Source organism: Chenopodium quinoa, unplaced genomic scaffold, assembly GCF_001683475.1.
Source record: "Chenopodium quinoa cultivar QQ74 unplaced genomic scaffold, ASM168347v1, whole genome shotgun sequence".
Taxonomy (NCBI): domain Eukaryota; kingdom Viridiplantae; phylum Streptophyta; class Magnoliopsida; order Caryophyllales; family Amaranthaceae; genus Chenopodium; species Chenopodium quinoa.
In genome coordinates, this window is record NW_018744718.1 from 823,482 (window position 1) to 847,050 (window position 23,569).

Below are 23,569 nucleotides of genomic sequence, written 5' to 3' on the forward strand. Positions count from 1 at the left end.
TTAACCGTGGAAAAAGGGCTTAGCACCGGTTCAAAACCAGACCGGAATGGATCGAGACAGGAATGGACCCAACCAATTAATTACGGTCCAGGTTTTGGTATAAATCATGATTCACGACACATGTCATGATATGAGTAATGACTAAAGGTCGTTTAAGTACGTTACTCATAAGGATTAAGTGTCTGTTCACTTCAACTTAATTTTAGTTTAGTTCAGCTCCAATCAGTTCAGTTCAATTTAGTTCATTTCGGTTCAGCTCCAATCAATTTAGTTCATTTCAGCTCTATTCGGTTCAGTTCAGATCCAATTAGATCAGTTCAGTTCAACTCAGCTCCAATCAGTTCAGTAAATGTGAACAGGCCCTAATTCATGACACATATCATGATATGATTAATGACTAACGACCGTTTAAGTCCTTAGTCATTAGGATTAAATCATGACACATGTCATGATATGATTGGTTTATTTTAATAATTTATTTTAATTAATAAAAAAAATCTCGATTTTCGCGACGAAAATTATTCGGCTAAAGTTTTGGTGGTTATTTTGAATTTTTATGTAATCAAATTAATCTCAGAATTGACAAAAAAATAACGTAAATGCCTCGCTTTGTATGGTAAAAGATATCTCAATTAGCGAGTCATTTTTTTAACCATGAAAATTGATCGGATTTTAGGTTTTGGAGATTATTTTGATCCTTTATGGAATCAAGTTTAACTCGAAATTGGCATTTACATTAATTATTAAAATATTCGGTGACATTTAATGAAAAAGTTGATTAAATAAATACAGAGTAAACATAAACGAGCTTTGATCGAGCTCAAACCCAAATAGTCTATTGATTGACTTGGTACATTTACAACCCCTATAGTGCTACACCTACCTACCCAAAGCATCAAACCTCTTCCTGTTTTTACAAACCCAAGACCAAAAATAGCAATTCTTTGCAAATCATCAAGTCATAAATTTTCTCTCTCCTCTGACCAGTGCAGTGCCCACAATTTCTGGGTTCCTAAATTCCCAGATCTAATTACATCTTTGACATTTCCCCATAAATCCCATCACAATCACACCCCATTCCCTCTTTCTCTCTCTTCCTCCTTCGATCTCTCCGTCATTCCCTTTCCCTTTCCCTTCCCCCCTTCTCATTATATATACACCTCCATTCTCCCTAAAATGTCTATCTTTTACCATTCCTCAAAACTCTTCCTTCCAATCCAAACATGAACTCCGATTCCCTCCGTAACAGAAAACCACCCCTCAACGGTATTAGTAACGGTAACGGTGTTTACTACAGTGACGGTGACAGAATGACGGTGATGAAAGGGAAGAAAGGAGGATTGAGTGGGTTTATGGAAACGGGCGTCGTTTATGAAGTGGGGGATTGATGACGTGGCTGGGGTGTTGAAGTATCATCCATTGCCCTGCTTTTTTGCGGTGGCGTTGCTTTTCTTTATGGGTGTTGAGTATACTTTACGCATGATTCCGAGCGATTCTCCACCGTTAGATGTTGGCTTTGTTGCCACTCGTTGGCTTAATCATGTCCTGTCTACTAGTCCATCTCTTAATACCCTCTTCGCCGCTCTTAATACGGTATCTAATCTATTTTCGTTTATATTTAATGTTTCTATTATAAACTCGAGTGTACCAATATTATATATATTTTTTTATGGATCGGGTTCAAATGAGCTGGATGCCTGGATGTAGTCGTTTGAATGGACGGTATCCGTGAACATAATAATAAGGTAAGTCTAATGGAACTAGAAAAATGTAACTACGTGAAAGTAGTAATTATGGTGATTTTAATTTAATGACTGATATTGTAACGAGTTAAATGATGATTTAAGTGATAATAAATAATAATCCATTGATTAAGAGAAGTTAGCTAAGTAATCAGATAATATTGAGTGGACTATTTAAAAAAATATATATATTGAGTGGATGACGTTTATACCCTCTCATTTCTTGATTAATATGGTATTTTATGATTATATCATTGATGAGTTGATGGATGAAAGTTAAAAAAAATTTTGTTTTTAGAATTTGAAAATTGGAGAATATTTATCTCAATGAGTTCAATGTATGGATTATGAAAAAGAATTAATCTTCTTGCCTAATCCATGCTTAAGAGAAGTTAGTTAAGTGATCAGATAATATGAAACGAGTTTAAGCTTTTGGGCTCTCATACCACGGAAAACATGGGGATTTTTATCTTTTTTGTAATTGATTGATGAAAAAATGTTGGAGTTTCAATATTATTTTTGCCTCATTAACCCAAGTATAGGTATTTTGGAAAAGCTTTAATCTTCTTACCTAATCACACTCTTTTTCTTTGTCATGTACTCAGTTTAGATAGAAAGAAGTATAGATAGGAAAATGGGGTTGAAGTTTTAAATTATTGGTTTAGGGGATTGGGGGGTTGAGATTAGTTGAATGTCATGTAATAGCTTAAATTTTGGGTTGTTCAGTAAATTAATTAATCGATTCATTTGACAATGATAGGTGTTTGTGGGGATGCAAACTACATACATTTTGTGGGTTTTCCTTGTAGAGGGACGAGTGAGACCTGGACTTGCTGCCTTGTTTATGTTCACTTGTAGAGGAATTCTCGGTTATTCTACTCAACTACCATTGCCTCAGGTATATTTCTTGTCATCAAACACTTCGTTGCACCTATTTTTCTTTAATTTCGACAAACAACCCCCTGAACTATTTTTGTTTAATTACCCATTTAATTTACTAGTGCTAATTTTTATCTCTTGTTCAACAATTCTGATGGTAACTACTCATGTTGGCTGCTTAGTCTTGTGGGTGCGTAAATATATACTACCTCCGTTACAGGTTATGTCAAATCGTTGCACATAACTTGTAACGGAGGTAGTATATGTTAACTGAAGATTGAAACATGTTTTTACTTGTCCCTCAATTATCTGTGCGTTTGCTTTTTACCACAAAGAGTAAAATTAGTGATTATGAATCAAATAATTGAAGGTTGGTATATGGAGACTTGTTGGAGAACAAGGATGGTTGATTTGATGAAGATGAAGTACATCATTGTGGCCTTGTGGGACAACATTATAACATTGAAATTATACGATTATTCTCTAGTAATAACTTTCAAGTTTTGCCATTCGACTTGTCTACGTATGACAGTACTTACTATTAAAAGTACTAGTAGTTACTAATTCCCTCTTTAAAGGCCGCCTTACTAGTTGTAGCATGAACTAACTACTCTATAAAGGCCGCCTTACTAGTTGTTGCATGAAAAACTCCCTCTTTAAAAGCCAACCTTTTTGGTTACAGTAGCATTTATTCGCTACCTTCCTCCTTAAGTGCCCCACCGTTTGGTAGTTTCTCTTGTTAAGTATGTTTCTTTTGTGTGGTAGTAGTACAGTACTATTTATAGAAAGTGATAGTATATTTATGAAATAGCAAACAGAGGATATGGTTCATTGAATATATTTCACAGAATTGTACTTCTTGTTACCTGTATTCATTGTCATAATTGGAAGATGAATGAAATTGCAATAAAGTTCATGTGGTTGCATTTTGCAAACCTCTAATTTTTTAGCTTCTCCCATGTTCCTTCGTGCTCGGTGAGAATTTTTTACCTACCCTAGTTGGCCATATTGGGACCATAGTTTTAGTTTTTTCGTTATGGTTGTTCTATCTTTTTTGGAGGGGGTAGTAGAATATTCAAATAGATCTATATGACCTACAACAGCAAGATGTTAAGCGTCCTGTTGCATTGCCAGCATTATTGGCTTTTGGCTCTTGTGTTTGTTATAGCCATACAACTTTCGTATCCCATACCATAGTCCGGATATTGCTTTCACATTCTTGACCACACGTAGCGATAGATGATTATGCTTAAGATTAAGACTAAATATGATTATGTTATTTTTATCCATGCCAATAATGCATCTTCTTGGCATGAGCTGATCTGGTCAGATGTTCCCACCCTAAAAAATTTAGCTGTTATGACGTGGATTGAACCTTATATTGTTGGCCTTTGTTGTCAGGACTTTGTGGGTTCAGGAGCAGATTTCCCGGTAGGAAATGTGTCTTTCTTTTTGTTCTACTCAGGGCATGTTGCGAGTGCTGTGATTGGATCTTTAGACATGAGGCGCATGCAAAGAAGGGGATTGGCATGGACATTTGATTTTCTTAATATCTTGCAAATAGTTAGACTGCTTGGAACAAGAGGTCACTACACAATTGATCTAGCTGTTGGGGTAGGAGCTGGCATGTTATTCGACACTCTTGCTGGAAAGTACGAGGAGAGCAGGAAAATTTCAGCGGCACCTTCCCCTACTAATGGAGTCTACTCTTCAATAAGGTAGTTTTACAAAGAGTATGAGGTATGGCTGGGCAGAGTAGGTCCAGGCAATGTATGCATAAAAATGTACTAAAGCTAGATGTACATTATTGAGTAATGGCTAATCTCAAAGGGTTCTTTCATAATTTTAACTGCATTTTGTTGAAATATTCTTGTTTTAGCTCACAATATACACATTTACTGTGACTTCAACCATTGCGATTTAAATTTACTAATTTCTTTAGTTCTCTATTCTGAAGTCTTCTGCTGTAAATCTAGCTGAAGAACCGAAAAAGGGCCTTTTTTTTTTTTTTTTTTTTGCATCCAATATGTTAGATCTAACAGAGTTTCAATTCTTTGTTGACTAAGAGGTATACCTGATCACCTGTTTTTGGTGACATTAAATGCTAAGTTTTTCTACTTTTTAACTACTTGTATTAGTCGTGTACGGAGTATTTTTCCCGTTTCACTAAAATTGCAACAACTGCTTAGGCAAGAAGAGAGAGAGGAAGCAAGTGGGTATTAAGAAAGGTTGTGTGATACATCCATGAGTATAGACTATAGACAGATATTTATCACACTGCTCGGTGCATCAAACGGTGTCATTACGATTTTAATTCTAAGAACAATCTTTTACAGTAAATTGGAGTTTCTATATCCAGTTGTAGTAATTTTTTGATATAACAAAAAGATAGGTGGGTTTATCTGCTTTGATATTTACAGTATATGAGATTGTACTCAAAATTATTGATCCTCTGAATCTGATGAATACGGGGGACATGACCCGTCGTCTACGTTGGCAAGTGGGTCAAACAAAGGCGAGCTTGGATCTAGGCATCCCGGTACAAGGTCCAAATTACAGCGATCACCCTTCATAAAATACAGTCATAGCTGATGTTAGAATATGCCTTCTTAAACAGCTTAAACAGAGTTCAAATTTCAATATTTTTAAAGGCTTGGACAAAGATATGTACTGCATCACTTACCCCTTCGGCGGTCAGATTGCCAACAATGGCACATCTTGTGATGACAATGTTTGCGTCTGGAAAGATTGCCTTGTCACAAGCACCCTCTTTGCTCAACTCTTCTGCTAGGCCCTGCATTGTTTCAAGAAACTGATCAGAAATCTAAAGTATCACACTTTGACGAACACAGCAGGTACCAGCCGTACCACCAAGCCAAACACTGACCATAATAAAATCTTTTGGTTTTTTTCTGTTATTGATTGAAATACGTTTTTGTTTTTCTAGCATTAAGGTTTATAGTTTTATACATCACTTTGGTGCTAATGGTGTTAAGCTGTGTGAACTTTGTTTGCTCTGAAACAGGCCGGGAAACTTGTCAGTTTGACCAGATACGATAGCCAGGCCGCTGCACTGACACATCTCAACTGACAGACGATTTCAGTTTTACAGAATTCAGAACTGTCATTTATCCCATTCTGTACAGTTACCTGAACTCATATCTATGTTCTATTAATGTTTACGTATATTCTTTCCAAAGTGGCCTATTATTTAGGGACGAAAGGAGTATGTATGCATGCATGTCCACTAGACTCTGTCTGTATCAGACAGACCTATGTGCTTGAATTTTTTCATGCCCAACAAAGTTTGTCAAGGAGCTTGCTAGTTTCATGGATTTTAGTCTTAAGTGTTAATGTACATTACTGTTAGCGCTTTCCTTATTTCAGCAACTATACATACAGTACTGCATATCTCTCAGTCAACATCTAGTGTATTGTACTCCATAAATAATCTAATATGAATTATACGAATTATAAGTTCGATGTTGTCAATAAGCTCTAGTCCACATTCCTTATCCTAGGTTGTGAGAAATTTAGTTTCTTGACTTTATTATGCAATTTGTTGAACATTTATACTACCTCCGGTTATGTGCAACGATTAGACATTTTCCTTCTCTACTTTATGTCAAATCGTTGCACATAACCTGTAACGGAGGTAGTACATTCAATGATGGCCAAACTGCAGCAAAAAAGATCCTTAAGCTTACCTCATTAAAGAAACTGACTGGTTTGTTTTGCAAACCCTTGGGAATTTGAAACTGCAGTCTGTAAGGACCATCCCACTCGGAACCATTGGTGAAGGAGAAGATCAAGTTCATAGCTGACATTATACATCACATCATTGTAATTAGCAAGAAATATTTAATATCCAAAGGTTACACAAAGACAGGTGAAGTGGTGAGATAAAATACATACCATGCTTAGGAATGCATATTTGAATGGTATAGATCGGAGCATCAGCTTTGCCTCTCGATTTTTTGAGCATCGCTCTAGGCTCACCACCACACATAATTGGCTGATTAAAACCACCTGTTGAATCAGATCAAGCATTAGCGTTATATGCCGGAAAATTATGATTGGAGCTGCACAAAGTTCTGAAAAGGGAAATACATTACCATTAAAGGCTATTCCGAATTCTTCATTAGGCTCAAGTTTGGCAGCAGCTGGATTGTAAAAAATTCTGAGTCTTTCTCCCTATCAGTTTAACAACTGTGTTTGTCAAGTGAATGATCTAATGTAGAATTAAGTAAAACGAGGCGATGAAGATATATATACCGCAGTTGGAGGAAGGCCGTTCATGGTTTTCCAAAACACAGGAGCCATTCCAAGCTCAAATTCAGCCCATTTAGGCAGCACAAACCTACAGAAAGCGAAAATTAAAACAGAGAAAATTCATAATGTCACATATAAACATAATATGCTGTAAAATCAAACGAACTTTGTTTATCAAAGGATTTTGTGTTATGTAATCTCCCAAAATTAATGTGTACTATAGCTAGCTAGAATTGGTGTACATACTCCTTTGTCTCATCTTTAGGACTTGTTGCGACAGCTGCTTCTGTCGCAACAGCTCTAACTTGCCGATCCTTGATGCTAACAACTCTGTTCCGTGTTATAGAACTCTCGCGCATTGGACTACCAATATAATTATTACCTGCATTAAGTAATAAAATCTTCATTTTCGGCATTTGAAGGTATGGAATTTTTTGTCTCATGTTATATTTTGAGCTGCTAACGCTCAAATACTGATTCAGATAAATAATCATGTTCAGAAATTTAGAAATACTTGGGTTATAAATTTATAAAATAGATGGTTACCTAGAAGTAGACTACCGGGGCTTCCATTACTAACCGGAGTAAGCTGTTTTGACACAGCAAAAATCGCGGTAGCTGCTGTTGCTGCCATTGATCAGTCGGTTACTTGGAGTTTCAGCTCGAATTTACTGGCTTTCTTTTGCTTACAAAATTCTGTACAAATTTTAGTTCATCACTTTGATGGGAGATATAAGAGGGTGTTAATAGCAAATAACACATTGATGTGTTGAATTTGGATAAGAGAACAAGAAAGAACCACACAAAATCAGGCAAAAATATCTGCCCAATGACAAACATGCAGACAAAGAAGTCAATGTATGTGTGTAAGTGTAACTGTCAAATTTGAACAATGTAAAAAATCTAACTTAAAATATCTAAACAAGTGTAGAATATCTGGGAAGATAATGGGTGGATTTAATTGATCTTATAATAGTCTAATCTCCATACTAAAAAAAACTTGTAATTCAAACCAAAAACACATGTTCATTTGTAAAAATAAAAAATAAAAAACTTGTGGACTTGTCATATAAAGTAAAACATAAAGTAATAAACATATGTTTCATAGTTCAAATATCAAAACTAAAGATCAAACACAGAATTCGATTGTTATTTGAACAAATGTACCATGACCACTGTGCACCCGAGCACACCAAATAATTTGTAGTGGCCACCAACTTGGCTTCCTACCGGTTCGTCGATACGGTCATACACAAACTTAATGGGTCCATGTTTATTGGGCCTTATGCTTAGATATTAATGGGCCTTAGGCCTGCATATTAATGGGCCTTACTATAATAGGGTACCAATATGATATCCTGCACACGGATCCAAATACAACGGAAGTTTGGAACTATTTTATATCATCCTCATGACCTCATCAATTGCCAGTTTGCCACTAACTTAGACGGAAATAATTCTCATTTCTAAAGTTTGCCACAAAATTAATTAACGTATAAGAAAGTTGGGAATTAGAGCAAATTTTCTCGAATGCAAAGAGTTTTTTCCTTGCAAGTTAGTGCATATTGATGATATCTGAGTAATTGGCTTTCAAATTCGCAGCAAATTTTATTTAGAATGCTGTTTGTCCAACACTAATTAATACTCCGTGAGACATTTAGACATTAATTAATAAATATAATATAGCATTACCCTTTTTAAAAACGTAAACAAACCTTTATAATAAGGAAAAAGATATATGCAGCCCTAAATCTTAAGGGCTGCATATAAGAAGCTAAAAATAGAAAGGAAAGACAATAAATAACCATTTATTACACCGATTTACTCGTGAATTGTCGATAAATTCCCAACTTAATACTAAAAAAGGAAGTATATTAAATGCTTATATGCTTAACATTACCCTTATAATAATTTGTCTTATTTGAAGTTTTATCGTTAAGTTGTTAACCAATCAAATTTAAACTCTTATGTCATCGTAAAATATTATATTTAGATCAAACGTCTAAGATTTGGCAGGAAAGAGTTCACTTTATAGACCTAGCGTTTTCCACCCTCAAATAACTTTGTATATATACACGTTTGTTCTATTTTGGCTAATTGTGTTAACTACTCTGTCCGTGTTTGAATAAATGAAACGTTTTGACTTTCACAGATTTAACAAGGTTAAATTAGTTGAATTTATTAAAATATAGGTTGTGGGCTATGGAGTACATTTTCATTTATTTAAATATGGTTGCAAAAGTAAACGTTTTATTTATTTAATACAGAGTTTATTAAAGCTAATGTGTGACTTGGATGAAGCAACTACTACATTTTATATGAAAGAAAATGCGTGTTTAAATTTTTTTAATAAAAATTATGCTATAAGTTTTTTTGTGAAATGGTAAATAAAATAAGGACTTTTGAATTATTTTAGGTAGACAACAAAGAACACTAGAGTGACTTATCTATTAACTATTACTAAAACAAAAGTTGCTGACATCACCATCTAGGATGCACGGAAACGGATACGAACACGGACACGGACACGATACGGACACGGGAAAACGGCAATCCTAAAATAGGGGACACGGGTACGGCGTATAACAAGGCATATAATATATTAAAAAAACGAGAATTTGACAACTAATTCAATAAAACACTAAATAATTAGCCTCAAAACACACAATTTTAATTAAACAAGTAAATGAACAAAGTGTACGGACATAGTCGGATACATATCAAGAAACCATCAAACCAGACATGTCTTAATAGTACTCTTCAAGTAATCAAACAAAACTAGAAACATAACACAAAATCAAACATCTCATCAAGTAATCAACAAAACTGTCAAAACACGGTGGTTGGCGGTGGTTGTCTGGCTGACGACGAACAACAAATTGAATTATTGAAGCAATTGAATTTCAGAAAATCAGAAGTTCTTACACACTTACACTGATTAAAACCCTAAAAAATTCCCCAAATTAGCATTACTCGAATTCACTTCAGAATCACAACAATTGTTGAATGGCAGAAATTGAGCTCCAGTAAAGATAACAATGGAGCTCAATTGTTGAATGGCAGAACACCAAGAAATAAGCACGAAAAGGCTGAAATTGAGCTCCATTAAAGACAACAATGGCGGAGACTCAGAAAATGAAGACCGATTAAGTTCTCTCCCAGACTCCATTCTCACCGACATTCTCTCACTTCTCGACATCCAAGGATGCATATTCAGAACTTTAATTGAATTTAAAAAAAAAAAGTAGAGAAGAACCATACCTGGTGGCTGACACGGACGACGGGCGACAAGGTGGGCGGTGGAGTGATAGGTGGTGGCTGAGGACGAGCAGGCGAACAGCAAGGGCCAGGCCAGCAACTCCAGCAACCCCCGCAACAATGAGAGATGAAGGCCACGAGCAGCAAGGGCCAGGCCAGCAACCCTGACAACCGGCAAGGAGGCGAGTGGCAGTGACGGAGACAGCAAGCCGGCGGTACGGTGAGACCTACAAGTCGGCGACTGAGCAAGTGAGCAGCAAGGGGTTCAGTTGAGACTTGAGAGGATGAGAGGATTGAGAGTTTGAGAACTGGAAACTTGGAAAGAGGTAGAGAGGCAAAGCATAGGAATTTAGGTATTTCGCGTGTCCATACCAAAACGGCCCGTGTCAGCCCAAGACACGGCCCGTGTCCAAAAATCAAAAACGGTTAAAAAAAATCGGACACGGTTTTCTGCGTGTCGGACACGTGTCGCCCCGTGTCTCATCCGTGTCCGTGTCCGACACGCGTGTCGACTCGGACTCTTCAGATTTTTGGTGTGTCCGTGCATCCTTGATCACCATTGCCCACGTGTCGCTTCCTCAATAAAAAATTTCCCGCCTAAATGCAATGATGATGTCAACTTCTTTTTTTTTGTTTTTTTGTGAGCTATCATATTTAACATTTTTGAAATTTAAATATTTGAAGTTTCTACATTACAACTAAAACCTTTAATTTATCGTAGGAAATTGAAACAATTTTAAATAGCACACTAATAAATGACCTCCTACATTGAACTATAAATTAGACAACGTTGAACATATACTATATCATAATTTTAATTAAAATAAAAAAATTTAAAATTACAAAAATATGTAAATCTCTTCACCAAAAAAAAAATGTAATTCTTATTTATATTCATATATAATAGCGATTTATTTTTAAAGTGTACAAATTAAAAATAGGCTTTATATACGCAAGGGTTTTAACCTGGTTTGTTAATAAAAATAATTATTTGTCCTCTCTTAAACGCTCTTCGTATCCAAATATATTACTTCCTGATTTCATTTTAATGGGTTTTATTTTTATTTTTATTATTGTTAATTTAAAAATATCTATTTCCGTCATTTATTTTTACTATGGACTATTACATAAACAAACAATACCACCTAAAACTAAGAGAAACAACGTGCATATAATTCATCACTTAGGCTAAAAAACTACTCCAAGTCTCCAAGTTTTAATTACAATATGTCAATATGAATGGAAAATATAAGGTTGAAAGAGACGACAAGTGACATACACATTTTACGAAATGTTACGTAATGTAAGTTACGCATGTAATCGTGTATTTCTTACCCCTTAATCTAGCTATCAATCCACGTTAGACAACTTACATTTCTCTATCAAATCTTTTGGCTATTCAAACGAACCTTATAATTGAATTAAAAATAACCTCTCTAAACTCCTTAAAAACCTATATAAATATAAATTCCATCAATACTCTTAAGTCACAATGACAATAACACCCATTTATTTCATAGCTATAATGTCATCAACTTCAAACTCCAAACTAAACCCGTCTCCCATTAGCCTTTCTTCCTCAAATGAGGCAAGAAGTGTAAGGAAAAGATCATCAACGAGTTTGGAACCGGATCTAGAACCGGAATTGAGATTGTATTCTCATAGAATATGGCGGTCTAATGTTGTAGTGAAGAACCCAAGGAATGTGTTTTCGGAATGGAAATGGGAATCCTTATCAGTTGGGACATTAAGCGCAGTTGTATTTATTCATGTGTTAGCTCTTTTTGCACCATTTACATTTAATTGGGGTGCATTTTGGGTGGCTATAGTTCTATCTTTGGTAACCGCGCTATTTGGTATCTGTCTCTCATATCACCGGAATTTGACTCACAAAAGTTTCAAGTTACCCAAATGGCTTGAGTATTTCTTTGCTTATTGCGGGGCCTTAGCACTCCAGGTTCATTACACTCAAAAATAATTGTCACATTGTCGGACTGTGAAGTATGATCAAATTGATAAGTAGAAGTACTTGATAATGTAGAAAAAGGGTTCATGAATAGTTAAATTAAATAGAGAAAAAGGACCACAATATTATGGTGACATTTTTTTTGTCTTCTTATTATTAAAGTTAATTAATATGGTTTGATTTAATTTGATTATTGGATTTTATTTTCAGGGGAGTCCAATTGATTGGGTGAGCACACACAGATTCCACCATCAATTTTGTGATACGGAGCAAGACCCGCATAGTCCTCTTGATGGATTTTGGTTCAGCCACATGAATTGGTTGTTTGATGCTAACGTAATTATTGAAAGGGTAATGTATTACTATAGGAAAATTAGTTTGAAAATGCATAATTATTTCACATTTTTATTAGTAAACAACTAAGAGTAAACTTAGCTAACAATATTTCAATTTATCAGCATTTTGTCAATTATTTAATATGAACAGATTATTGATAGTTATTACGTTCCAATATTGGTACGAAGAAATTTATAAATTTATATAATGATTATTAATTAAGAATTGTATTCACTTAAAAGGTAGTAAAACTTTTAATGAAATGCTGCGATTTCTGCTTTTTGGTTTTTTGTTTTTTAAAAGTATATGATGATTTTTAAAACTTATTAAAATCATGATAATTTTAAAAACGGGGAAATCTCATTTCATCAGGCCGATTTACATGGGATGTAAATCAGGGGTTATGAATGTCATTTTAGTTATTTAATTGGGGGTATTTTTGTATTTTCATCTCTTTCTTCCTCCACTCTCCACTCTCCAATTTCCCATCCACCTTCTTCCTCCAAGCCAGTAAATCTGCACACCAATGATACCACCACTTGTGACGGTTCAAAATGCCACTGTGATGGTAAGGCTTTTCCCTAAGGGGTTGATATGGCCCTAATTTACACGAATTGCTACTAGGGTGTCTTTTTGTAATCACCGCGAAGCGGTGTTGGGGTCATCGTTGCAAAGAGAATCACGGGGTTGTGATGGTGATGGACGCAAAGATGGTGGTGGTTGGGATGGACTGTGATGGTGATGGTGATTGAGAAGAAGATGGTGGTGGTGGTTATTCCGTTACTTGCCCCGTCACTAGTGGGAATTTTTCATTTGTTAAAAAAACCCATATAAATGAATATAATATTAATTGCAAGTACGGTGTATGGCCTACACCAGCGGCTGATTGACAAAATTTTGCCTATGCCTCTTTAAAAACTGACAACAAAAAAGTAGAAACACCTTTTTCTTGTTTCCTGTTTTTGGTTTTAAAAAAAAAGAAACTGAAAACCAAAAATGATGCCAAACAAACCCTTAGTTGTTCTTGACGTATGAAGCTAAGTTTCATCTCGATGCATAGAGTTGTATACGTGACTAATTGTTTCGTGTTTTATACATAGTAATTACTAAGCCAGAACCTCTCTTTGTTGTGAAACGAGTATGTTTTAGATTTTTAATATCAAGATAATTTGTTCATTTTGCAGTGTGGTGAGCCAAACAATGTAGGAGACCTAGAGAAGCAAGCATTCTACAGATTCATGAAAAGAACATACATTTTGCACCCAATAATTTTTGGAGGATTACTCTATGCTTTTGGAGGATTTCCCTACGTTGTTTGGGGAATGGTAATTAAGCATTCACACTTATATACTACGTATTATGTTGTGCAAATTAAAGTTTTTCTTGTCAGATAATCTTAGCTTAAAAGTTATGTATATGGAGTAGCCGCCATTTCTTTACTTAGTATGTGGCACATGATTGAAATGCGTAGCTTAATATGCATGGTTTAGGTCATTAGGTGTGTGATAAGTAATTAATTACATAATTTCAAATGATTGAAGACTTCGAGTTTAATTTTGACTTAGTCCATAATTAATATGAGTACGCCACATTTAATTAGGCTTCATCTTTAGAAAATTAAGTAACGTTGATAAATATCTTGTGTTTCAATCATATCATCATTATATATATGTTATATCATATTGCAATTATATATATGTTCATCTTTATAAAATTAAGTAACGTTTTAATAAATACTTTGTGTTTTAATCATATCGCAATTATATGTATGTTTATAAATACCTTACGTTTCAATCATATCATTATATGTATGTTATATGCTATCATATATATCGCATTTTATTAGGGTTCATCTTTAGAAAATTAAGTAACATTGATAAATACCTTGCGTTTCAATCATATCATTATAGCTAAATTAAAATTGTATGTTTCAATCATATTTTAATACAGGGAGTAAGGACTACATGGGTATATCACATTACATGGTTTGTGAACTCTGCTAGTCATATATGGGGAGAACAAGCTTGGGATACCGGTGATCTTTCAAAAAATAATTGGTAATACATTCGACTACTTTTAACGATTTCGTAATTATTATGCATTTCTATCATTTTATGTCTTAGAATGCATATAATTTGCTTTTACTAATTAATATTGTGTTTATAAAATAAAAAAAAAATGATATTTCATTAGGTGGGTAGCATTGCTTACATTCGGAGAAGGTTGGCACAACAATCATCATGCATTTAAATACTCGGCAAGGCATGGCTTTGAATGGTGGCAAATTGATGTGACTTGGTATGTCATAAGGCTTCTTGAAGTTGTTGGTTTGGCCAATGATATTAAGCTTCCTAGTGAGGCTCATAAACAACGCTTGGCATTTAAAAGTGAGGAAATAGCATCTTGAGTCTTAAAACAACCATGCATAAACATGTCTTGCTTATGATGGGATGCAATTTCTTAAAAGGTTTACTATTCGGGTTCGGTCAAATTTATTTGTCACATTGATAGCAGTTTCAATATCACTATTGTAAAACACGACAAATAATTCCAGATAGAGGGTGGATAATGTAAATCACATAGTTCATGCTACGATTCTTTCTAATTAATATATATACTATGTAGTACATACATCTTATGTGATTTATAAACTCAAGTACATAGCAAATTTCCATTATAATATTCGGATTATGTCATTGGCCGTGCCGAGGTGGGGCTCGTGCTGTGCCGGCTTGGCGGCGGGCCATGCCTTGGCACGGCACGGCACGACCCACATGCCTAATATATATATATATATATATATATATATATATATATATATATATATATATATATATATATATATATATATATATATATATATATATATGCTGGCTGGCCATGCCGGCTGGCTGACGATCGTGTCGTGCCAATTTTCAATATTTGTGTTCACGGCACAGCCCACAAGTGGGCCGCCGTGCCAGTGGCTGGAGCCGCTTGCGTGCCGGCACAGCCGCGCCCATCTTTAAATACAACTCAATTTTATCGGGTCTATATCGAAAAAGACAAACGTCTAGCTAGTATTGTTTTCATAACATTACAATACGTATTTTCAAACAAATTAATAAAAACATGTCACATATAATGCGGGGATAAGAACTTAAATTTGTTCTTTATAACTTATACTATAAAAACAGCTTAAAATCGTTCGTTACTCTAGCAAGAGATTGTAGATAGTATGAAAGTTTATGTATGAGTGTATGACTAGGAAACACTAAACTTGTAAAATTTTGGATAAGAGAACATGAAGAAAGAACCACACAAAATCAGCAAAAGATATCACTTTTCCAAAACTCCAATGACAAACATGTAGCCACATTAAAGATGTTGCTAATGTGTGAACTGCTAACAACGTAAAAGCTACGCCTCAAAATATCCAAAAACAAGTGTGGATTTTATTATTATAAGATATTAAGATTTACTGATTTAGTAAAGGTATAACTAAGAAAGTAGTGATATGCAAAGACACCCTCCCTATATCCAACTGATTTCCACCTTAAATTTAAGCATAAATTATATTACTCGAACTCTTTATCTTATGTTAAATACTCGTGTTGGATCCTCCGCTACAAAAAAGAGCTTTTAACGATTGATTTTACCAATATTGGTATTTAGCTATGTTTCTTAAGATGTTGCTAATTAGCATCTGGACTCTTTATTGGATCAAAATCGTGAAGTTTTTTCATATATGCATGGGATAGAGTCAAGTCAGACACTTAAACATATACTCATATCGTACATGAATACCTGTGTTTGAACAACTTAAGTTTATTACTGCAAGTCACCACACATGCATCATCCACGCAAGTACAAATCTAAAATTCATATTCATCCATACACAAACAAATCCAAGTGAATATCCACTATACGAATCTAGCCACCCCACCAACCAATTAAATTAAAGATCCACTACCCATAAGTCCATAACCTATCCACCAAATTGAATTAATTTGGGACCTTATTAAATTGGGAATTTTTGAATTAAATCCTTAATTAATTCAAATTCATTGTCTATCCATTATTTATGTAAAAAAAAATAGGCAAAAGTTATAGCAAGCACTGGATGTATAGTAAATTTAATGTACATTTGGTTATTGTATACCAAAAGTTACTCATATTATCACAAAAGATATTTTATTGCCATAAAAATTACCCTTATTACCTAGTTACTTTTATTACTCCTAAACTATCAACAGTTATTCATATTATCAGTTACTTTTATTATCACAAAATTACTCTTAGGGCATGTTCACTTCAACTTAATTTTAGTTCAGTTCAATTCAACTCCAATCAATTCAGTTCAGCTCCTAATTTCCTTCTCTCATAAAATATTTATTTCAGCTCAATTTAGTTCAGTTCAGTTCAGTTCAGATCAGCTTCAATCAAGTCAGTTCAGCTCAATTCGGTAAATATAAACAGTCCCTTAAACTATCAAAAATTACCCATAAACCATAGCATCACAAACTTTACCTATATAGCTTTCATTTCAGTAAATTATTGTATACCTAATTTTGTAAAACATTTATGAAAATAAAATAAGATACGTAATAATTACATTGATTAATATGGGACATAGAAATTGAATTCTATAAGCATGAGATGGTTATAAACTCTAGTCAAAAACAAAATATAATCCTTATCAATCCACGCCACTTGAGCTTTCACTCTCAAAAACTCCAACCACGAAAACGTTACCACAACCTCAATTCCCAATCAATAAAAAAAATAAAATAAAAATAAAAATCGCGCTATTTGGCCTTAAACCCTCATAAAACCCAACATAACCACAAACTCACAAGAACACCCTTTTCATGGCTCTCATTGCATCAACCCCTAACTCCAAACTAATCAACCAATCTTCCATTTACCTCAACAAACCACAAACTAGTACAACTCTACGTTACAACTTTAACCTAACAATTTCGAAAACTAACCTTTTTAAGCGTTTAACATTAACAACTCATACACCAATTTGCCAATATGGAGAGTCATCACCAAATAATGAGGCAACAAGAAGTGAAAGAACAACGAGGGTATCGGCCATTTCGACACCGGGGTTGGAGTCGTATTCCCATAGGATTTGGTGGTCGGACGTTGTCGTGAAGAGTCCGACGAATGTACTTGTTGATGGAAAATGGGATTCTATATCAGTTGGGAATTTAGGTGCGGTTGTTATGATGCATGGGTTAGCTCTTTTTGCACCATTTACGTTTAATTGGGGTGCATTTTGGGTTGCTGTGGTTCTCTATTTGGCTACGGGATTGTTGGGTATTTGTCTTTCGTTTCACCGGAATTTGGCTCATAAGAGCTTCAAGCTACCTAAATGGCTCGAGTACGTCTTTGCTTATTTCGGAGTATTAGCCCTTCAGGTTCGTTATGTTGTTACAGTAACAAAATTAGTTGTCACATTGTTACACAGTCTTTGAAAAATGACAAGTGTAGCTAGGATCAATCAATTTAGTATTACCTCTGGTAGACTTTCACAAGTCTCACTTGTCAGTTTCAATATATAACGTACGTGATTGATGAAATTTAGGAAAGAGTAACTTGCGACGTTAAAACTAGCTTGGTTGTTTTATTCTAGTACATAGTGATATTGGCATGGTTTGCTTTAATTTGATTATTGATATTTTTTTTTTTTCAGGGAAATCCAATTGATTGGGTGAGCACACACCGGTACCACCATCAATTTTGTGATTCGGAGCAAGATCCACATAGCCCACTTGAAGGATTTTGGTTCAGCCACATGAATTGGATGTTTGATGCCAAAATTGTTACCGAAAGGGTAATATATATTCTACTATACAAATTTTTAGTGATGTGGCCAGCTATAATGGGGTAATTGGCTAGTGTTATAGTGGTTAGTGAATTAGTTTGGAAGTGCATGTGATATACGTATATTTATGACTATTTTTATTTTAGATGTGTACTACCTCCGTTAATGATTATCTATAACTTTGGAATTTTTTATATCTTATAAATAAAACCTTAAAGTTGCAAATAATCGTTATCAGAGATAGTAGATAAATAAATAATAAATAAAAAATAAAAAGGCTAAAGTTCTTTTCAATGTATATATATGTTACAACTTATGACTTGTATTGTCGCATTAATTGGTTAATTAATTAGTTGTTTAGTACTACTTACTTCATGTGTAACAATTAACAGAATTTCTCTTAATTGTATGTTATTAAGATGACTAAAACTACAATTTAATATCAAGATTAATTTTCATTATTTTGCAGTGTGGTGAGCCGAACAATGTAGGAGATTTGGAGAAGCAGCCATTTTACAGATTTATGAGGAGCACATACATTTTTCACCCACTAATGTTGGCAGGATTACTTTATGCATTTGGGGGATTTCCCTACCTCGTTTGGGGAATGGTAAGCACATATTATGCGCAACTTTTCTTCTCTTCAATCAATTTTCAATCACAAATGATAATGCAAAGGTGGCCTCCCTTAGACCTTAGCTTATTAGTGGTAAGTACAAGTTGTTTTGGCACATGACTTTCATGGTTTAATCGCCTCAAGTGGTTGGTGACATGGTGCACGTAAAATCATAAATCACCGAGTGTACAAAAAAGGCTTTTGTTAGATTCAATAACGATTTAATTAACTTTAATGAGTTAAATGTTAATTTTACGAGACTATGAGGACACAAAAGTATATCTAATCATCATGATAGAGTATATAATATATTCCTGTACCTCAACCATCAGCTTAAGTTTTAAGTTGAATTGGTCCTTTAACATGGTATCAGAACCAACATGATATAAAAGTCACGGGTTCGAATCTCATCCACCCCTCCTTCAAAGTGGAATTAATTCGCGTCAGATACGAATGAGCCTGTATTGCATCCACATTTCTAGCCCAAAGGGCCTTTCATGTGAGGGGAAATGATAAAGTATATATAACATATTCCTGGCTTCAACCATCGTGCAGGGAGTAAGGACCGCATGGGTTTATCACATAACATGGTTCGTGAATTCTGCTAGTCATGTGTGGGGAACTCAAGCTTGGAATACTGGCGATTTATCAAGAAATAATTGGTAATTATTTAATTTAGTTACTACAATATTGCAGTTTATGAATTTATTATACATCTATATTGAGCATCATCTATCACTAGCTTTCATTAATTGAAAATTTGACCTATAATGTGAATTTTCAGGTGGGTGGCATTACTTTCATTTGGAGAAGGTTGGCACAACAATCATCATGCTTTTGAATACTCAGCTAGGCATGGTTTAGAATGGTGGCAATTTGATATGACTTGGTATACCATCAAATTTCTTCAAATTATTGGTTTAGCCAAGGATGTGAAGTTACCTACTGAGGTGCACAAACAACGTTTGGCATTTGAAAATGATGGAATATAAACTTGAGGGAAACAAAGAACACATTTTGACAATTGGATGTATTAATTTTGATATCATAATCACGTATTTTTTGTGTAATTTGTTATAGAGAGATTAAAATTGACCACAAAATTTTGATCATAATCTCCTTGATTTTATGGTAAGCTATATATGTAGTATGTATCTTATTTATACGATTTTATAGTAAGAAAAAATCTTTATAAAAATATTATTTATTTATATATATACGTTATACATAGTATATGAAATCGAAGATAAATCCAAACAACTAAATCCATAAACCCCACACAATCATATTAACTAGTTGTACCATCTTCAAATAATCAAATTTGTGAGTCTAAGCAAAATACACATAATTTCGTTTTACATTTGGTATTAGTTTGTGATGGAGCTTACACACCGTAACGTAATCTAACGGTTTGTTCCCGTTTAAATTTGAACGGAGGCAAAGAAACTTAGATATTTCCTCAACATGAAATATCTATTTAATCTTTAAATATCTATTACGAATTAGGGCATGTTCTTATAAACTAAACTGAAAATAAACATATGAGAACAGACCCTTAGTAAAACAAGAATTATTTTGTGTGACAGTGTGTCAAAACTAAATGTGGATACGGCTAGCTGAGTAATAAACGGGCCATTAATTAAATTCAAAAATCTAAGACACGGAACATAGAATTTGAAACAAAGAGTCTATAATCTACGAGTTATACATATAAATCAAAACTAATACGAGTATGAAGTATCCAAAATCTAAGAGTTCAAATTGAAAATATGAGACCCAAAGCCCAAAACCTGAGATTCGAAACCCAAAGTTTGAAACTTGAAGCCCAAAATTTGAGACCCTAAGCTTAAAATATGCGAATTGATTGAAATTCAAAATTTGACGCCAATACCCTATACCCCTCCGTTTCTTTTTAATTTATGCTGCATATTTCTCCTTTTTTTTGCGGAATTGAAATTATATTTATTGTGCTTAAATTACTTTTGTTGAAGTGAAATTTTTTTAATTAAACTTTAATTATTTTTACTGATTTTCTATTATACTTCCTCATTAAAGTTATTGATTTTTACTTAATTGAAATTATTTTTACTGAACTGAAATTATTTTAAATAAATTGAACTTATTTATACTGAACTAAAATTATTTTTTACTGGATACTCCCTCCGTCCCTTATTTACTACATGCCTATTTCTAACAATTATTACTCACATAATAAAGAGAAATAGACATATAAATAAGGGACGGAAGGTGTATTATTTTGTAAGGTGAAGAAAATAAGGTTTTACTATACATTTTTAACATTAAATTGACAAATTAAGGATCGAAAAATGGATTGTTAGGCTATTCGATTATAATAAATATGACAACCCTTTCCACCTTTAACCTTTTTTTTTTTGGATATTCCCACCTGGTTCACTCTTTAGGCTAATTCGTATTTGGGGTTCAGTTTTAGATGGTTAGTTTTTAATCCCCTTCCATTTATTATTGCAGGATCGAACACACAGTTCTTCTTATTAAATGCAGACCTAATTACCACTGTAACAACAATGAATTGGTACCTTAACTTTATTAATATATGAAATGCTAATCTTCAAAACTTTATCGTCAATAATAAACTTTTTTTTTAATACAGTACAAATTTGAATAAGGCCACCTTACTCTTGGTGGTTATCCATATTCCATCCATTGTCTTAATGAGGCTACTAGCTTTCCTAAATGCATGTGATTGAACCGACTCAATCACTCACCTATTCAAAATTTCAAATTGATGGAACAAGTACTTCAAGCAATTGAATGAAATTTATCTACTTCATCTATATATATTATGTTTAAGTGAAGGCTAAATTTAAGGTTAATTTTGCACACATTTGTAGTACATACATAGATTGATTGTTGGTTGTTACCGACTAAGATTGAGACTTGAATATAATAAAGTAAAAGTTACAAACTATTTACCAAATAAAACTTCCAAATTTATGCCATGTTTTAAGGATTATAAAGATGGGCTAGTAATATTCCTATTATTTACTACCCTACTAAGTGGAAGAGGTAATCATGCTCTCTCGAGCAATGAGTCCTCACGATCACTAATCAGCAATTAGACTAATCTAATTGATCAATTAATTTCTCACAAACAACAATTAAACCTACAAAAAAAATTATATATAATTTTATTTTTTTTTTTAAAAAAAAAAAAAAAAAACATAAACAATACTAATAATCGTGCATTATTAAAAAAAAAATTTAATAATAATAAAATTAGAAACCTATATGGGTTTTACTGCAAGATTTAGAAAATCAAGGTCCAAATAATAAGTCATCAAAAGTTAGTGGAAATAATGCCTACAGTACATAGGAAAGAAGGGGTTGAAAAAGAATGATTATGAAGTCTATGCTGTAATTAACTAAAATTAAGCTTGTTTATTCATGGATATTAACGCCTTAAAAGTGCTTTGCTTTACACTAAACATTCCCCATTTATTTTCCCAATAATTAGCTGACTTCATCTATTGCATGCTTGAATTTTTCTCCAATCCCTTTTTTCCCCTATCTAAATGAGTCAAAAAAAAAAAAAGGGCAAATTACTAATGGAGGAGAGAGATTTGAACCTGGCCTATAACAACTTTAGAAATGTTTCAATCTTTGTCACTAGGTCAAAACCTCACAATCAATTTGATAACCAATTATAAACAATAGTAATGAGAGTTAATTTGTATGTACATTTAGAAAGAAAAACACTCAAGATGATTCCTATATATTGTCTATTTTGACTTCAAAATTTTCATTCCCAGTTAATACCACTTTGATCTCAAGTAGTAATAATGGATCGGATGGTAATGAAAAACATGAAGAAAACACAAGCTTGGGGATGAGATTGGTTTTGTTTGTGATACGATATCCACATATTGTAAGTATCTAATAAACGAAAGAGAAAATATACAGTTGTGATATTTGCGTCCTGAGTGAGATTATTTCACGGTAACTAACCAATAGTGACATTAGAAAAAACTCAAATTAGTAGGCCAAAGAATCTTATTTGATTTTAAAAACCATGTATTGAGATAAACATTACACTAAATGACTAAATCATACCAAATCAAGTTCAATAAAATTAATAAAATAATTAGTAGAAATAGTAAGCACACAATTGTGGAGTAAAAATGAAGACTTTTTGTAACGTCAATACAAAGCATGCTTTTCAAATAAAGCACAATCTAGGAGTAAGTAAACAAATGAACATGCTTCCTTTTTAACTTGTGTACAAAATAAACCTACACCCATCATTTTTTACACTAGGGTTTTGTGCATGCTCTTCAACAATTTGCTCCGACAACCGGCCATATCATATGAAATTGCACTATATAATAATTATCAATCCATCTCTCTTTCATAAACTTAATTATTTTATCATATGATTGCTTAATTAATTACATGCTGATGCTCCCTTTTTAATTTGCTTGCTGAAGATAACATAACTGTTGTTTTTCATCATTGTATCATTACTGGATGGTGTATCATATTGTTGTTTTACATTAGGATTATTATTATTAATCAACAAGTTGATGTTTTCTGAATATCCAACATCATTCATTATATATAATTATGGTGGTGGTGTTTAATTTTATTTTGAAACTTATTCTGCAATATATAAGTTGATCGAATTTTACTCTACCACACGACAATAC

The 23,569-nt window shown here is 33.6% G+C and overlaps 4 protein-coding genes across 4 annotated transcripts; 3 read left to right on the forward strand and 1 right to left on the reverse strand.

The window, feature by feature from the left end:
• The first annotated feature begins 884 nt into the window (after window positions 1-884).
• LOC110703238 (phosphatidylcholine:diacylglycerol cholinephosphotransferase 1-like) lies at window positions 885-4,571 on the forward strand. Its single transcript, XM_021881009.1, is given in 4 exon segments — window positions 885-1,361; window positions 1,363-1,593; window positions 2,503-2,640; window positions 4,023-4,571. Coding segments are annotated over 4 exon segments (828 nt in total). The 5' UTR covers window positions 885-1,223; the 3' UTR covers window positions 4,344-4,571.
• Window positions 4,572-4,889: 318 nt separating this feature from the next.
• Window positions 4,890-7,677, reverse strand: LOC110703237. The gene is made up of 8 exons (XM_021881008.1): window positions 7,440-7,677; window positions 7,140-7,275; window positions 6,897-6,981; window positions 6,737-6,815; window positions 6,537-6,650; window positions 6,329-6,441; window positions 5,305-5,415; window positions 4,890-5,188 (listed from the first exon to the last, which is right to left on the reverse strand). Exons 1-8 carry the CDS (start codon window positions 7,525-7,527, stop codon window positions 5,063-5,065), a joined length of 852 nt encoding a protein of 283 aa, XP_021736700.1. The 5' UTR covers window positions 7,528-7,677; the 3' UTR covers window positions 4,890-5,062.
• A 3,799-nt stretch (window positions 7,678-11,476) lies between these two features.
• Window positions 11,477-15,084, forward strand: LOC110703239 (palmitoyl-monogalactosyldiacylglycerol delta-7 desaturase, chloroplastic-like). The gene is made up of 5 exons (XM_021881010.1): window positions 11,477-12,108; window positions 12,328-12,468; window positions 13,638-13,778; window positions 14,404-14,510; window positions 14,647-15,084. Exons 1-5 carry the CDS (start codon window positions 11,644-11,646, stop codon window positions 14,858-14,860), a joined length of 1,068 nt encoding a protein of 355 aa, XP_021736702.1. The 5' UTR covers window positions 11,477-11,643; the 3' UTR covers window positions 14,861-15,084.
• Window positions 15,085-17,303: 2,219 nt separating this feature from the next.
• On the forward strand, window positions 17,304-19,908 carry LOC110703240 (palmitoyl-monogalactosyldiacylglycerol delta-7 desaturase, chloroplastic-like). The gene is made up of 5 exons (XM_021881011.1): window positions 17,304-17,861; window positions 18,137-18,277; window positions 18,738-18,878; window positions 19,440-19,546; window positions 19,669-19,908. Exons 1-5 carry the CDS (start codon window positions 17,304-17,306, stop codon window positions 19,874-19,876), a joined length of 1,155 nt encoding a protein of 384 aa, XP_021736703.1. The 3' UTR covers window positions 19,877-19,908.
• The last annotated feature ends 3,661 nt before the right edge of the window (window positions 19,909-23,569 follow it).

What these genes read in the sequence shown, in the direction of transcription:
- LOC110703240 (XM_021881011.1), top strand. Translation starts at nt 17,304, where the DNA reads ATGGCTCTCATTGCATCAACCCCTAACTCCAAACTAATCAACCAATCT. An exon ending in CCTACCTCGTTTGGGGAATG is followed by an intron (nt 18,879 to 19,439) that starts GTAAGCACATAT and finishes ACCATCGTGCAG; the next exon opens with GGAGTAAGGACCGCATGGGT. An exon ending in GATTTATCAAGAAATAATTG is followed by an intron (nt 19,547 to 19,668) that starts GTAATTATTTAA and finishes GTGAATTTTCAG; the next exon opens with GTGGGTGGCATTACTTTCAT.
- LOC110703237 (XM_021881008.1), bottom strand. Translation starts at nt 7,527, where the DNA reads ATGGCAGCAACAGCAGCTACCGCGATTTTTGCTGTGTCAAAACAGCTT. An exon ending in CAGTCAGTTTCTTTAATGAG is followed by an intron (nt 5,416 to 6,328) that starts GTAAGCTTAAGG and finishes GAAACAATGCAG; the next exon opens with GGCCTAGCAGAAGAGTTGAG. An exon ending in GCAATCTGACCGCCGAAGGG is followed by an intron (nt 5,189 to 5,304) that starts GTAAGTGATGCA and finishes TATTTTATGAAG; the next exon opens with GGTGATCGCTGTAATTTGGA.
- LOC110703239 (XM_021881010.1), top strand. Translation starts at nt 11,644, where the DNA reads ATGACAATAACACCCATTTATTTCATAGCTATAATGTCATCAACTTCA. An exon ending in GCGGGGCCTTAGCACTCCAG is followed by an intron (nt 12,109 to 12,327) that starts GTTCATTACACT and finishes TTTTATTTTCAG; the next exon opens with GGGAGTCCAATTGATTGGGT. An exon ending in GATCTTTCAAAAAATAATTG is followed by an intron (nt 14,511 to 14,646) that starts GTAATACATTCG and finishes ATATTTCATTAG; the next exon opens with GTGGGTAGCATTGCTTACAT.